A 17,914-nucleotide genomic window follows, 5' to 3' on the forward strand; every position below is an offset into this window, starting at 1 on the left:
CCACCATGCAAATTTAAACCATATGTATTCCTAATGATCCTCTCATGGCCCTGACCAAGTTTGTTATTTTTTCGGGCAGATTTAAAATCAAGATCGCTTCCCTGGCCTCTGATTGAAAGAGACATTTTTTTGCTTCTTTTCAAGATCCACCAGGCAGGTTTCAATCAAACTTAGTCCAAATGATTCTCTCATGACTTACTAAGTGTTGTTATTTTTGTGGCTGATTCAAAATCCAAGATGGCCACCCTGGCCTCTGATTGGCTCAGACATTTTCAACATCTTCTCAAATTCCACCAGGCTAATTTCAACCAAACATGGCCCATGTCATCCTCTCATGGCCATGCATATGTTATTATTTATGGGGCCAATTGAAAATCCAATTATTACAAGATGATTCTGTTTTAACCATATTGTATTATCATTCGTATGTATTAATATTAATTTTGTTTTAATTATTATTGTAAATACTATCTAAATATGTAACATGTATGTTTGGTTGTTTAGCCACTGTTCCCACTGAATTTGATAAATCATATGAGAAGTTATGAATTAAAAAAATAATAACCATGAAAATGATTTGGACTTATACATGCAGCAAGCTTACAAAAATGAAAACATGCTTGCGGGAAGCTTGCACAGTTGAAGATATGCATGCAGCAAGCTTGCAAAATGAAAACATGCTTGCGGGAAGCTTGCACAGTTGAAGATATGCTTGCAGCAAGCTAGCAAAAATGAAAACATGCTTGCGGGAAGCTTGCACAGTTGAAGATATGCATGCAGCAAGCTTGCACATGCTTTCACAAATGAAAACATGCATGCGGCAAGCTTGCAGAAATACTGACTACCTTATGCGAGCTAAATGTTAGCTTGCAAATAGCTTGCATTGCTTGTACTACCTTGTAACAACCTTGTAACTACCTTGCAACAACCTAGCCGCAAGCATGCATTTTTGTTTGGGATACACTATATACTGGTAATACACTTGGGACAAATTAAGAAATATCATCTTCTTGGGACACTCTTTACTTTGCAATTCATCACCAAAATATTAATTATTAATAAGTTTCTGAGCAAGAATCCTATTGCACACTGAAAATTTCGTTTGAAGGTAAAATAGTATAAGTGTTCAGGACACGTATTCCGAAGTGACAATACTATTTCATAAATGACTTGGTCACACGTCATACCAAATTTGTCTTACTCAACTTTCTTTGATATGTTAGGCAGTAATTCAGTGATGTTGTCACAATCTCAGGATAACTAGGCAATTTGAGGAATATTAGCTCAAATGCTTTGACTGTTGCTTAAGTATACAAAAAAAAAACCTGATTAATACACTCCATGTTGAAGGTGTAAATTCCAAATCAGGACATTTATAATCTACGTGTGAGCTAACTTCATTAAATGTTATAAATTATCCAGACTGTTGGTGTAATTTCTGGTAGTAAAATATGTGGTAACGGACTACCAGATAGTGAATAGCCTGCTGCTTTGCATTAGAAGAAGATATGACAAAGTAAGTGACAAGTGCAATAACCAATTATTTCAATACCAATGTCACATTTCTCATCAGGTGTGTGTAACATGGAAATGTTTCCCCCATATTTTATGCTCTCGTGAAAACCTAAATTCTTGTCTTCCTATTCAATAAGTTGCCACCGGCTTCGGTGGCGCCGTGATTAAGCCATCGGGCATAAGGCTGGTAGGTACAGGGTTCGCAGCTCGACACCGGCTCCCACCCAGAGCGAGTTTTAACGACTCAGTGGGTAGGTGTAAGGTCATTACACCCTCTTCTCTCTCACTAACAATTAACAACTAACCCACTGTCCTGGACAGACAGCCCAGATAGCTGAGGTGTCTGCCCAGGACAGCGTGCTTGAACCTTAATTGGATATAAGCACGAAAATAAGTTGAAATGAATGAAAATAAGTGGCTTTAAATTCAGTCATTTAAATTTACTCATAAATGGCCACGGCTAATGTGGTTACACTAAAACAACAAAACTTCGGATATTTTAGATGATTAACTAAATATGAAATTTATTTGGATTTGGGTTTGTTATTATGTATACCTAAAGAAAAGAGATATTAAGTTTAAAAGTCAATATTGATGAATATGAGAATGGTGTTCCCAACTGGAATGAAAAATGAGTTTAAAAATAAAATGTGTCACAATATATTCATCATACTATATTTGATAAAATTATTTATTTTTAATAATTGTATATATTTCATATATTTACATATTTATTGTTATAAATTCTTATGCTCATGCACAGACCAAGACCACAAATTATTAAAATATACAATTTTAATATTATCACAATTTGGCAATTAAGAAAATGGCCACTGCAAAAGTATGTCGTAGAAAATTAGGTTCCACAGCATTGTCCATGGCAGGTCAGAGGATAATGTGTAAGCGAGCAGTTTAATTTGTCAGTATTACAAATATATCTATATTAATTAAGAAAAGTGGAATTAAATTATTTTAAGTTTCACGGCAAATGCCATGGACAAATGAAAACACCACGGCATTGTTGATTGGCGTGATCAATTGCCAGGGTTGTTATTATATTTATTTTAATCAGAGAAAACCTGCATTAAACAAAGAGGGTTAAAATAATATTAAACCTGCTAATGATAATGCATGCAAACTATAGGAGGGGTTGTGTTGTGATATGTCACATGACCTGTAGGGGTGCTTTTGTCTTGATCCTCTTATCACATTTTATTCTGCCTGAGATAAACTAACCGCATGCATCTCTGCTATAACATTTTTTTTTTTTTTATACATTTCATATATATATCCAAAACCAAACGAGCATAATATTACATTTTTAACATATTAATAGCGGCCAACTTGAAAAATTGTCACATATGCCAGTACACAATAGTTTTAATTACTTTTAATTTTAAAATGGTCCCTATAATATATGCTATGTGTGTGCTAAGTTTGATCATAATATTTTTTTATATTATTATTGGGTTTTTTAAAGTTTAAAAATAATCACTATTCGGTTCATTATGAAAACATCGCTCTCGCATTCAAAAGTGAAAACATTTTCCGATTATGACAAAAATCGCGCAAATGGGCTTTGCTAGTATTTCTGCTAGTACCAAAACGTGTATCTATCCACTTACTACCAGTAAGCTACTCACTGTCACCAGAGCTACCATATCTACGTCGAACCCTCCAAACAAAGCTACATACTTCCCCAGAGCTACAATCTCTACGTGGAGCCCTCAAAACACAGCTACTCACTTTCCCCAGAGCCACTATCTCTACGTGGTGCTCTCCAAACACAGCTACTCACTGTCCCCAGAGCTACTATCTCTACGTGGAGCTCTCCAAACACAGCTACTCACTTTCCCCAGAGCTACTATCTCTACGTGGAGCCCTCCAAACAAAGCTACTCACTGTCCCCAGAGCTACTATCTCTACGTGGAGCTCTCCAAACACAGCTACTCACTGTCCCAAGAGCTACAATCTCTACGTGGAGCCCTCCAAACACAGCTACTCACTGTCCCCAGAGCTACTATCTCTACGTGGAGCCCTCCAAACACAGCTACTCACTTTCCCCAGAGCTACTATCTCTACGTAGAACAATCCAAACACAGCTACCCACTTTCCCCAGAGCCACTGTCTCTACGTGGAGCTCTCCAAAGCTACCCACTGTCCCCAGAGCTGCTATATCTACGTGGAGCCCTCCAAACAAAGCTACTCACTGTCCCCAGAGCTACCATCTCTACGTGGAACCCTTCAAACAAAGCTACTCACTGTCCCCAGAGCTACTATCTCTACGTGGAGCCCTCCAAACACAGCTGCTCACTGTCCCCAGAGCCACTATCTCTACGTGGAACCCTCCAAACAAAGCTACTCACTGTCCCCAGAGCTACCATCTCTACGTGGAACCCTTCAAACAAAGCTACTCATTGTCCCCAGAGCTACTATCTCTACGTGGAACTCTACAAACACAGCTACCCACTTTCCCCAGAGCTACCATCTCTACGTGGAACCCTCCAAACAAAGCTACCCACTGTCCCCAGAGCTACTATCTCCACGTGGAGCTCTCCAAACACAGCTACTCACTTTCCCCAGAGCTACTATCTCTACGTAGAACCCTCCAAACATAGCTACTGACTGTCCCCAGAGCTACCATCTCTACGTTGAACCCTCCAAACACAGCTACTCACTGTCCCCAGAGGTACTATCTCTACGTGGAGTCCTGCAAACAAAGCTACTCACTGTCCCCAGAGCCACTATCTCTACGTGGAGTCCTCCAAACAAAGCTACTCACTGTCCCCAGAGCTACTATCTCTACATGGAGCTCTCGAAAGCTACTCACTGTCCCCAGAGCCACTATCTCTACGTGGAACCCTCCAAACACAGCTACTCACTGTCCCCAGAGCTACTCTCTCTATGTGGAGCTCTCCAAACACAGCTACAGATTGTCCCCAGAGCTACTATCTCTACGTGGAGCTCTCCAAACACAGCTACTCACTCTCCCCAGAGCTACTATCTCTACGCGGAGCCCTCCAAACACAGTTAATCACTGTCCCCAGAGCTACTATCTCTACGTGGAGCCCTCCAAACACAGCTACTCACTTTCCCCAGAGCTACTATCTCTACGTAGAACAATCCAAACACAGCTACCCACTTTCCCCAGAGCCACTGTCTCTACGTGGAGCTCTCCAAAGCTACCCACTGTCCCCAGAGCTGCTATATCTACGTGGAGCCCTCCAAACAAAGCTACTCACTGTCCCCAGAGCTACCATCTCTACGTGGAACCCTTCAAACAAAGCTACTCACTGTCCCCAGAGCTACTATCTCTACGTGGAGCCCTCCAAACACAGCTGCTCACTGTCCCCAGAGCCACTATCTCTACGTGGAACCCTCCAAACACAGCTACTCACTGTCCCCAGAGCTACAATCTCTACGTGGAACCCTGCAAACACAGCTACTCATTGTCCCCAGAGCTACTAACTCTACGTGGAACTCTACAAACACAGCTACCCACTTTCCCCAGAGCTACCATCTCTACGTGGAACCCTCCAAACAAAGCTACCCACTGTCCCCAGAGCTACTATCTCTACGTAGAACCCTCCAAACACAGCTACTGACTGTCCCCAGAGCTACCATCTCTACGTTGAACCCTCCAAACACAGCTACTCACTGTCCCCAGAGGTACTATCTCTACGTGGAGTCCTGCAAACAAAGCTACTCACTGTCCCCAGAGCCACTATCTCTACGTGGAGTCCTCCAAACAAAGCTACTCACTGTCCCCAGAGCTACTATCTCTACATGGAGCTCTCGAAAGCTACTCACTGTCCCCAGAGCCACTATCTCTACGTGGAACCCTCCAAACACAGCTACTCACTGTCCCCAGAGCTACTCTCTCTACGTGGAGCTCTCCAAACACAGCTACAGATTGTCCCCAGAGCTACCATCTCTACGTGGAGCTCTCCAAAGCTATTCACTGTCCCCAGAGCCACTCTCTCTACGTGGAACCCTCCAAACAAAGCTACTCATTGTCCCCAGAGCTACAATCTCTACGTGGAGCCCTCCAAACACAGCTACTCACTGTCCCCAGAGCCACCATCTACGTGGAGCCCTCTAAACAAAGCTACTCACTGTCCCCAGAGCCACCATCTCTACGTGGAGCTCTCCAAAGCTACTGACTGTCCCCAGAGCTACTAGCTCTACGTGGAACCCTCCAAACACAGCTACTCACTGTCCCCAGAGCCACTATCTCTACGTGGAACCCTCCAAACACAGCTACTCACTGTCCCCAGAGCCACTATCTCTACGTGGAACCCTCCAAACACAGCTACTCACTGTCCCCAGAGCTACTCTCTCTACGTGGAACCCTCCAAACACAGCTACTCACTGTCCCCAGAGCTACTATCTCTACGTGGAACCCTCCAAACACAGCTACTCACTGTCCCCAGAGCTACTCTCTCTACGTGGAACCCTCCAAACACAGCTACTCACTGTCCCCAGAGCCACTATCTCTATGTGGAATCCTCCAAACACAGCTACTCACTGTCCCCAGAGCTACTATCTCTACGTGGAACCCTCCAAACACAGCTACTCACTGTCCCCAGAGCCACTATCTCTACTTGGAATCCTCCAAACACAGCTACTCACTGTCCCCAGAGCTACTATCTCTACGTGGAACCCTCCAAACACAGCTACTCACTGTCCCCAGAGCCACTATCTCTACGTGGAACCCTCCAAACACAGCTACTCACTGTCCCCAGAGCTACTATCTCTACGTGGAACCCTCCAAACACAGCTACTCACTGTCCCCAGAGGTACTATCGCTACGCGGAAGCCTCCAAAAACAGCTACTCACTGTCCCCAGAGCTACTATCTCTACGTGGAATCCTCCAAACACAGCTACTCACTGTCCCCAGAGCTACTATCTCTACGTGGAATCCTCCAAACACAGCTATTCACTGTCCCCAGAGCTACTAGCTCTACGTGGAATCCTCCATACAAAGCTACTCACTGTCCCCAGAGCTATCTCTACGTGGAATCCTCCAAACACAGCTACTCACTGTCCCCAGAGCTACTAGCTCTACGTGGACCATTCCAAACAAAGCTACTCACTGTCCCCAGAGCTATTATCTTTACGTGGAGCCCTGTAAACATCACTATGCGCGCTTCAATATACATTTTACTCATCTTCCATTCGATCTTTTTGGCAATAACGTAATTATTGTGGCTGGTTAAATATCGGTACTGGTGGCTGTCTTTGTTTGAATGGTCAACTGCATTATTGCCCATTCATAGCATGCTGGTTATGGCAACAGAATGAACAACGTGATAAGCTACAGGAAGCAGAGAAGTGTGTGAGATTATTCAATATCCAATGGCTGTCGGTTTGCATGGTATGTATCCGAAGATGGCATTGTATTTTCGACTTTTTCGTGTATTCTCGAGCCACTTGTTCAAAATTATTTCTCACCAAAGACGTTGCACGTGCTTCTTTCATTTTGCACATGACTAGATGCATATCATTATAGTAGTGAGATTGGTGCCCAGCTGCCTTTGAGCTTGACTCACAAGAAAGAAGCATACCACGACCAAGCTGTGGTTTCAGTCAGTTGTGGTCATGTTTTCATGGTTTTAACGTGCATACATATTATGTATAGGTACATCAATGAGTTGTGGTCAGGTTTTCACACATGGCTTTAACGTGCATACATGATATATATAATTATATCAATGAGTTGGTTAGGGTTTCATACATGGCTTTAGTGTGCATAACTGGCACATATAGGTACACCACAGCGCATGCATACACAGCAATACATGCAGGTGACCCAATATCTGAAAAGGATCTACAGTATATATAAATATATTAGTTTACATATCAGCTAAGTTTTGTTTTTAGTTTTGTCACAACTGTTTTTATTGAAACCAGAGTTATAGTAACAAAGCATATTTTAAGGTAGCCATTTTCAGTGTACTGTGCAAATAAAACGGATCTTAATTTCAACTTTCAATACATAAAACATATTTTTAGACGCTCTCTATATAATAAAACATTGTATTGGCTTAAACGCCTATAGCCGGTACACACACGTCCTAGGTCAATTCAACATCACCGCACATGCGCATACGTGTACGATTTCAGGTGACCCAATACCTGAACATGATATACTAGTATATTATATTGGTCTACATATCTGCCAAGTTTATGATCTTATCATAAAACGCATAATTGATACACTATTTGAAGCTATATCGACCTACTAAAAAATTTAACTATGCGTTTTAAAAAAAAAACAATACTGGGTCACGTGACCTGATGTCCCTAGAATTAAGACCATGTTTGGCTACTACACCAGGGCACATAAGACACTAAATATAACGACTTATGAAATGAATTACGATGTAGCGATGACGTTTGGGATATTTTAACCTTTTTTTTTTAAACGTTCGGAAACTTTTAATGTAAAAAAAATAGTTTTTTCATTCATATGCTAATTAAAAAACAAAATGTGAGAAAATGTATAATTTTCATGATTATTGGAAGTAAATGATTATTTACCATGATGTCTCGTTCTAAGTGCGATTCTAAATCCATGTACATGATTATTTCATGCATTAATAATAACATACGTAATAATACAGTAAGGCAAAAAGTGTATTTCGATAATTCATGGTGAAAAACCGGCCTCGGTGGCGTCGTGGTTAGGCCATCGGTCTACAGGCTGGTAGGTACTGGGTTCGGATCCCAGTCGATGCATGGGATTTTTAATCTAGATACCGACTCCAAACCCTGAGTGAGTGCTCCGCAAGGCTCAATGGGTAGGTGTAAACCACTTGCACCGACCAGTGATCCATAACTGGTTCAACAAAGGCCATGGTTTGTGCTATCCTGCCTGTGGGAAGCGCAAATAAAAGATCCCTTGCTGCCTGTCGTAAAAAGCGTAGCCTATGTGGCGACAGCGGGTTTCCTCTAAAACAGTGTCAAAATAACCATATGTTTGACGTCCAATAGCCGATGATAAGATAAAAAATCAATGTGCTGTAGTGGCGTCGTTAAATAAAACAAACTTTACTCTTGTTTTTTCATGGTGAAAAATTAACAGAACAGAAAAATGTATCTAGCCGGTTGTCGCGAAATTACATATCGATATACGTAACCGCCAGGTTGCGAAACCTGTGATATAACATCGTGGGTTTGGTTTTATATCTTGGATATATATTTTATATTTCAAAACTATTGTCCCCAATGACACTTTCTAATGTATTCAGTTAATTTGTATGTTTTAGGTTGATCATTCTGGAATTTTTCTACATATTACAGTGTTTTCACTGTGACATCGCCGTCATCACATGGCTTTAGGTTTTTCTCGTGTAAACAGTCGAAAGTTTCGTCTAACAAAATTCCCACAATTCTCATACATTCCGGTAGAATGGAAAAAGACACCTCTGACAATTGCCCGTCAAGCAGCGCTGAACCTAAACGTTTGTCAGACCATAATGATAAAGCAGAGCCCAGTGTTGTCAACAATCATAACATCATTTTGAACATTCGGGGCGAACACTTTGTAGTAAATGCGTCCATTCTTGAACACTTTCCAAACACACGACTTGGCCGCTTGGCCAAGGACCCCAACCTTGATGAACAGCTCGATGAAAACGGTGAAATTTTTTATAACAAAGATCCGATCATGTTTGGATATATCATGGATTTCTACAGAGGTGAAGAGCTTCACGTTCCAAAGGACAAGTGTGTGGTTAGTGTGGAGGAGGACTTGGAGTACTGGGGCATAGAGGACTCTTTGATATCACTCTGCTGCAGAAAGCGATTTTTAGCCAGCCTCAACGAACTCTATAAGACAGAGCAGATCAAAAGAGAACTTGCAAGTCTTACTCAACAGGACAGACAAACTATGATGGATTCTCCGATAAAACAAACACTTGTTACGATTTTTAATAACAGGAAGTCATCCCGTGCAGAAAAGGTAAAAGTTAAAGTTTGTTTTGTTTAACGATACCACTAGAGCATATTCACGGGCGTAGAAAGCCCCCCCCCCCATACACGCTTTTTGGCAGCTATCTATGTACTATATATATATAGAGAGAGAGAGAGAGAGAGAGAGAGAGAGAGAGAGAGAGAGAGAGAGAGAGAGAGACCTTGTTACAACGACCGTCGTTATTACGACATGTACACTATCCGACAATAAATTGTCGGGAACAAATTTTCATCAATATTATTCTCTTCATTACATCGGAATTCATACCTTCCGACACCGACAGATCAAACAAGGAACCAAAGTGCATCAGACTTCTAAAAGCTTTCTTTGCAGTATGCTACCAAGATTAGCTTTCTCTGCAGTATGCTAACAAGATTAGAGCAGTACCAACACATCCTACACATAATGCGGTGTTTGACAACAAATATATGAAGTTGTTTGATGCAAGGACAAATGCTATTCGTACATTTGGTCTTCGCATTCAGCGTTGGTTTTTTTTTTTATCGCTTTCCAACATTGATTTATTTATCAGACACTTTGGAAACTCCTACATATTCTATTTTACCACCTTGGTGTATTACATCACCTAAAATTAAGTTTGATCTTGCGCATCTGAAGAAAGATCGCACAGATGCTGTTGTGTATAAGCAATTTTTCATGGAAATTCAAGACAAGTACCGTGATTACATTCCTGTGTATACAGATGGATCACGGGATGGGAATTATGTGGCTTGTGCTACAGTCTTTCCACCAGACAGTATCATTTCCATGAGACTGCCTGACTCGGCATTAATCTTTAGTGCTGATGTTTAGGCAGTCATTAAAGCCTTAGAAGAAATCAAGGATTCTAGTGCATCCAAATTTATTATTTTTACCGACTCACTTTCGTGTCTCCAAACTTTGCACAATATGAAGCTGGACCATCCCTTAATTGGGATGGTGATACGAAAGTGTGTCTTTTTATTTATTGCCAATAAAGATGTTGTATTTTGTTGGTAATGAAAAGATAGATTCTGCTGCCAAGTCCGCTTTGGATTTGTCTCATGCCAGGGTTGGTGTACCGTATACTGATTTTAAACATGGTATTAACAAATTTATCTTTTCGACTTGGCAACATGATTGGGACGGTGCGGTTGCGAACAAGTTTCATGCTATCAAGCCAGTCTTGGGAGAGTGGCAGTCCTCCTATAGACAGTGCAGGAAGGATGAAACAGTCTTGTGTCGTGCTCGCATTGGTCATACATACTTGTCCCATTCATTTATTTTGAAGAAGGATCCTCCACCTCAGTGTGAGCACTGTCAGTGTCTTCTGACGATGCGACACATTTTGGTGGAGTGTGCATAGTGGTGCACAGTTCTTTACACTGTTTTTATTTAATTGTTGAATTTTCATCTTGGTGTGAATCATCATTTAATGTTTTGCCTTTACTATAGTTTGACACCCAATAGCCGATGTATTTTTTCGTGCTGAGGTGTCGTTAAACATTCATTCATTCATTCATTCATTCAGACTTCTAAAAACACCTTTACAACGATATTACACAATCAATGATGCCGAAGTACAGAGACAGCCACTTGGAATCCTTGATATCGTCGCCAGCCGACAGTGTCTCATGCTGTCCGAGTCTGCTAAAACTGTCGACGTGTGAAACTTTTGAACATAAGCCTTATGTCATTCAATTAAATGATTAATTTCCTGTAACCAAGCATTCTGTTTTATGATAGGTAGTAAATGTGCAGGACAGAAGTAGGTACAAGTCTTAGAATGATTAGACTGACAATGAATGTGCATATATGATATAGTCAGACCTCGTAGGAACCGAGACCTGTACCCCACACCCCACACCCTACACTCGAAGACGCATTAAAAAAAATTTGGTCAAACTCTGCTTAAATAAACGTAAAAGTATGACTTGTGCTCCCCTATACACACTATAGATATTGTGACCCTACTCTAGATATCGTTTATACGGGACTGTGTGTGTGTGTGTGTGTGTGTGTGTGTGTGTGTGTGTGTATATATATATATATATATATATATATATATATATATATATATATATTATAAATAATATAGATTGTGATGCACCGTTTATAATTCCTGTAATATCCTGTGGCGACCGTTCTAGGTGTAGCGCTTGTATCAATACCAGGCTATCACAATACGTTGTGGGTGGCAGACACACACTTTTCATTAGAATTAACTTGGCTGCAGCAGGAAACACTCGTATTCTATCACTGGGATAATATGATAGCTATATTACGTAATACACCATACTTGTTTAGTAACTTCAAAAACATACTGATAACCCTAAACATCAAAAAGAATTGGGACTCTTAATGCTCTGTAAGTAGTTTCGCATTACTGCGGTATTTTTCCTGTTGTATGCCAAATGAACTCCATCAGGCCCGAGGTGAGACAGCTGATCATCCCAGAATCGCCCGTGGTGTCAGAACCGTATTCCTCCGTTTTCCACTCCTTGCACTCGTGAACGAAGACAGTTGACCTCACAGACCCTCTTGTTGTACCTGGCTGACGACGCCCATATCTGGTGGCGCAACAGTTGTTCGATTATCACTTGCCCAATCCCGACTCCGTCTCGGAGAAAGTTTACAAACGATAGCAAGTTGGTGCATACCGCTGACACCGACAGTGTTTCATCGCACAAGTCGTTACCTCCGATCTGTAGTAAGGTGATATCTGGTGCCGAGGTGAAACGGGTTAAAGGACACTGGCCACAGAAAGACATGCAGTGTATAATGGATGAAGTTAGCGTGAAAGACCGCATTACTCGAACGCATAGCACGCTGCGAGGCACCAGTCAGCTGCGCGCCTTAGGTTTGGGGTAAAAACAGAAGTGGGCGGGGTTATGCATAAATCTGAACGAAAGCGAGGCAATACGTCGTCGATGAGAGTTATTCAAGACTTCCAGCAGTACTGGTAGACAAAAGAATACCGTTCCGAGTACACAATTGCAATGCACCCGGGGGAAGCTGAACAAAAGAATATCGGCCTCTCCCACCCAAACCCCCAATACTTGCTGCTGGTAATAACTTGGTACTTGGTGATGCCTCGACCAGAAGCGGTCAGGCCCTTTATAAGGGCCCTATGAGCAACCTAGGGAGACACCACAGCATCGTAGAGGTCTAAAATTAACGAGCTACTCTCGATTCACTAATATCAAAACCTATATTAGCTCGGCCATTTACCTTTCGACCAACCGTTTAAAATTGCGCCAAATTCCCTCAATCAAAATTGCGCACCCTTTTCTCTTTGGCATTTAACTGCTCCATTCAAATTCCATAGCACCACCACCACCCCCACCCGCCTGCTACCGATTTGATCGGGCTGCTGGTGCTCCCTTGCACCTGCCAGTGCAGGCGGTCCCTCCTCTCCCCTCCCCCCACCCCCACCTTACCTGTCATGGACGGAGGGAAAAAAACGAAAGTTGTTTTAAAACATGGACGCATTATTGTCGTCGAACGGGCTTTACACGAACTAAATACAGCAGGTTATGGTACATTTACAATGTGAAAATTAAAACAAGTATGTACTTAAGATATACATTAAATAAGGGTGTTGCAATTTGTTATTTATATACTCAAAGGTAAACGTTATTGTGACATGGATTGTTTGGAGTAATAAATTTGTGAATGGATTTATGGACCAGAGAAAATGTGCACGAAACAGCTCAAAGAAATGCAACCAAGCAGTTGTTACAGCGATTAAATGATTTGTGCAAGAAACATGGTGTATTCGGGAGAAATGCTGCCCAGTGTTCACCATAAAAGGCCAGACATTCAATCGCAAATATTGCCACTCTGTGCAGCCTTCAGAAGTCCAGAAGTCAGAAAAACACAATTAGCCAGTAACCCTCACAGCCCGTACCATCCCTTTCTCCAGCGTTTAGTGGCCTCATTGAGACGACGGTGCCAGGCCTGTATCAATGCTCAAGGTGGACACACTCGCTACTGGCTGTGTGAACTTCGCTCTGGACCCCCTCTAGTGATGTGGCTCATTTACATATGGCAGGTGCGCCCTTTTCATGGACTATTGCTCGTTTCCATACCTTCGGATTTTTCACTTTCCATGTTATAATGTTTCATACACGGCATTAAACCGTACAATCAATTATTTTTGTTTTTTGTGTCACAATAACGTTTGCCTTTTAGTATAGTTCACATTTATTTACCTATAATTACCAAATTAATTTTCACAGCCCATAACGACTCCAAACTAACGTCTCTTGATCTAGTTGGTTTGTTAACCTCATAACAAAACAGCTTCAAAACGTGAATTGATACGTTAGTTTACAATATTTATCGTCAGTTCAGTATATTGTGATTAAAATTAAAATGCTAACACTTTGGCAGGAAAAACATATGTACTCTAGCCAGAAGGAATGATGGTTAATTGGTTTTAAAGCTAATGTCGATTGCCCATTGCACTTTTCAATGCTTTCTGTATGTCATATTAAAAATACTCTACACCAAATAATTGTTTACCTACCCTTGGTTTCTGCCAGAGGGTACGGAGGGTAAAATTACATGTATGTACTAAAAAATCTCGGAAATTAATGGACATATTTTGTTTTAATTTTTAGATAGATTATAGTAAGAGAATTGTTGTTTAAAATTTGTAAAAATGCATGAAATAAATGTCCAATAATACTAAAAAAAAAATCAAAAACCCATAACCACCCAATTACGTACCCTCAATTATTTTCTGGCAGAAAGCCTGCTACCTTTGGCAAAGGTTGAAACAATTGGTCGTCTAATTTTCGACTGTTACCATAAAATAATATAATTAATTACTTTTGGCATCTAGCAAATTAAAGCAAAATTTACAATAGTTACCACTTGAAACAAGCATCATATATTATTTTGTTTTGTTTTACCTGTAATATATTTTCACCAGGACTTCCTTCTTTCTCCATGAATGATTAAAGAAAATAACACTGGATATATTGTAATTATTTTTGTTTTATTCCAATATATAATAACAAATGTGTTTTATGTCAGTATGTGGAGCAAACTACCTGAAACAGTTGGTTTGAAATCATGATTACAAAATCCTAAAGATAAAAGGAACTGGCTCCTAACCTCAGCCTCTACATATTATCTACATTTGTACAGGCCTGTAGAAACCATATTTGAAGTGTGTGTGTGTGTGTGTGTGTGTGTGTGTGTGTGTGTGTGTGTGTGGAGGGGGGGGGATGCAGTCTCTAGTGAGGGATACAAACTAGATTTTCATCTGTATATCTTTATTTATGAAAAGTAGTGAAAATTTAAAACATACATTTTCGTCCTCAAGTGTGGGATGAAGAACAAGTCCTTAGGCCCGCTCCTCCCCAGTTCCTACGGGTCTGGCGTATTTTATATTAATAAATGCAAAGACTACATAATGATATTGTCGATAGGACATATTAGTTGTAAAGTGATTGTCAGTATGTGGCAACATTATAATATTTGCCAACATTTCTGTGTTTCTGTGCAGTTTCGGCAGACGGGTAACACATTTTCTTAATAATTAAAAATACACGGTGTAATCAAGCACATTAAAACTTGGAGAATAACTAGTTAAGATAACGAAAACAAAATTGTGCTAATTTTATATCTTGCTTTGGTGAGGAGGGGACGCTTTTTTGCAAATTTGCAAAATTTGCCTCTGGAATATCCACTAACGTGTCATGTTTACATCTATGCTGAACAAGATTTATGATGAAATATTATTACATTTTGTGTGTTTTTCTTCTAATTAGGTCCATTTGTGCTTATTTTTACATTAAAAAACGTCATAAAAAATTATGTTTAAAAAAATGCTTGTTGCTAGTCTATGACCGTGTGGCTTCCTCGTCTTCGTCGGCAGTTGATTCATCCGAATTTTCGTCTAAGACAACATTTCCAGGATTAGGGGCAAAGTCTCTGATAAGTGGTTCAAACTGATACGGTTTGATGCCATTAGCACCAGCTGAACACAATTCTTCGTCACTCGAATCGCTAAGTTCGTCCATGCTACTTAGTTTCTTCGTTTTCCTCTCATCGATGACGTCACGGTTTTAGCTCATCAATTGTCGACAGTTTCCGGCAAACAACGGAGATCGGCGAAAAAACAACAACCAAGACTGGCACGCTTAACTTGGTCAATAAGGGGAGCGCGGTAGTTGCGTGTTGTGGTTTATGACGGCAAACAAATTCATTACGCCGTATATATGGTTTGGTGTCCGGTCGACTTTTAAGTGAAATACACTAAAATACGTTTCTCTTTAAAGGGACATTACTGAGTTTGCTGCATTGTAAGATGTTTCCGACTAATAAAATATTTCTACGATTAAACTTACATGATAAATATATTTTCTTGTTTAGAATATCAATGTCTATATATCCAATGTGTTTCTGGTCTTCTTAATATTTGTAAGAAGCCCAAACTGGATTTTTTTTTTTCTTAAAATAATTCCGTACGTACGAAAACAATAAATTTTAGGAAATAAAATTAAATTTAAACTAGTACAAATATTAGAACGATCAGAAACACATTTAATATACAGCCACTAATATTTTATGCAGAAAAATATATTTGATATGTAATTACAATCGATAAAAAGTCTCTGTTAGTCGATCACATCTTAAAAATTGCAGCAAACTCAGGAATGTCCCTTTAATAATTAATTAAAACATTGAAATAAAATACTATTATCCTGTTCAATTATTTAGACCCAATTTTTTTTGCAAATGTTACGTTTATTTCCTATTCGATATTTGTTTTCTTTGCATTTACATGAAAACAAACCCAAACCCCGACAGGTTTTATATACAAATCATCATATAAAATGCACGAAGTTGACTTAATTCCACTTTTTAAAAATCTCTGTGTCTTTTGAATGCACGTTATTTCTCCTATAAATAACTAAGGTCATTTGCATATCAAAAGCAGCATTCTATAGTGCGTTTCAAACTAATGTTCGGTTCTATCGTCTTATCCGCACAAATCGTAGTATGACCTATATTTAAGAAAATATCTGTAAACATGAAGCAGGCGCGGATTCAGGTGGGGAGTTCAAGTGACAAAACCTCAGTTTGGAAAAAAAATATGTATCAAATATTATAATTATATTGTGGAATACACAAGCGCGCGCGCTGAAGAGAGAGAGAGAGAGAGAGAGAGAGAGAGAGAGAGAGAGAGAGAGAGATCATTTATGTAACGACGCACTCAACATATTTTAATCTATGGTTATAGGGAGCGAGAGAGAGAAGAATATGGTATGCATGCGATTGGTGGAGGTGTGACCCTCTGCACAACCCCAACCCCACTTAAGGCTTCTTTTGTATATGGAGCGGGACGTAGCTCAGAGGTAAAGCGTTCACTCATGGTAGGTCGACTGATCGATCCCACATGGTGGACCCATTGGGTTGTGTCTAGTTCCAGCCTGTGCACCACAACTGATGTATAAAGGCTGTGGTATGTGCTATCCTATCTATGGGATGGTGCATATAAAACGTCCCTTATTGCTTATCAAAATTGCTTATCGGAAACAGTGGCCCATGTGGCGGTAGCGAGATTCTTTCTCACTGTCATAATGCTCCTTAACCGTTTTGTCTGACGCCACATAAACGTATATCAAATGCGTTGAGTGTGTCGTTAAAAAAACATTTCTCTCGTATGTATGTGTAGTCTATATGCATTTCTAGTCGATTAGTTTATAGGTTGTTAGGTTGTTTGATAGTGAATGATATGGAAATAAATTGTTTTTGGTGTTAAAGAGTTCATGCATACATTAAAGTAATACTCCTGATGGGTATGGAGAAATAACTTAATCAGTCGACGAACTCATTTCTTCATCACTATCTTCGTTAAGGGGAACTATCACAGGGGGTATTTTATTTCTTATAAAACTATTTTGTTTTCTAAAATCTTCTTCGATCTTTTTTATTACATGTTTAACTGCGTCAGAGAAGTGTGTAGGTGTGACAGAGTTCAATGCATGTGCAAGTTCTCTCCGCACCGTGGTCATTTTACCATCATTATGACGAGCTATGTGCCCTTTGACTTGACTCCAGATCAGTTCTATCGGATTGAGTTCAGAATGTCTTGGCGGCAGTCTTAGACACAAGTGCCCATGGCGTTCAGCAATATCATCAGTAACAAATTGCTTTGCACATTTGTTACTTTTCACAAGTTCATAAAGAACTGGCTTTGTCATGTTACTCTCAAAAGGTATATTTTTGTTTCGTAGCCACGACTGAATTTCTTCCTTTTTAACGTTTAGTGCAGGACATCGTGTAATCTCAGTTAAATTTGTTGTGGTAGCTTGCGTTATCCATGACGATAACAGAAGGTTCTGGTAGAGAAGGCATAAGTTGTTCTTCAAACCATTTGATGAAATTTTCATGATTCATCTCACCATGATAGTCTCCGTCTG

The 17,914-nt window shown here is 40.2% G+C and overlaps 1 protein-coding gene across 3 annotated transcripts in view; it reads left to right on the forward strand.

Moving 5' to 3' along the window:
- Positions 1–17,914, forward strand: part of LOC121381221 (potassium voltage-gated channel protein Shab-like) — a 47,722-nt gene that overhangs the window by 4,975 nt on the left and 24,833 nt on the right. For all 3 annotated transcript variants that reach the window (XM_041510430.1, XM_041510431.1, XM_041510429.1), the window contains exon 2: positions 8,788–9,482. In XM_041510430.1, the coding sequence (XP_041366364.1) occupies positions 8,931–9,482 (552 nt within the window). In that variant the 5' untranslated portion in view covers positions 8,788–8,930. The remainder of the gene's footprint in view (positions 1–8,787; positions 9,483–17,914) is intronic.

The sequence above is a fragment of the Gigantopelta aegis genome, chromosome 9 (genome assembly GCF_016097555.1).
Source record: "Gigantopelta aegis isolate Gae_Host chromosome 9, Gae_host_genome, whole genome shotgun sequence".
NCBI lineage: Eukaryota > Metazoa > Mollusca > Gastropoda > Neomphalida > Peltospiridae > Gigantopelta > Gigantopelta aegis.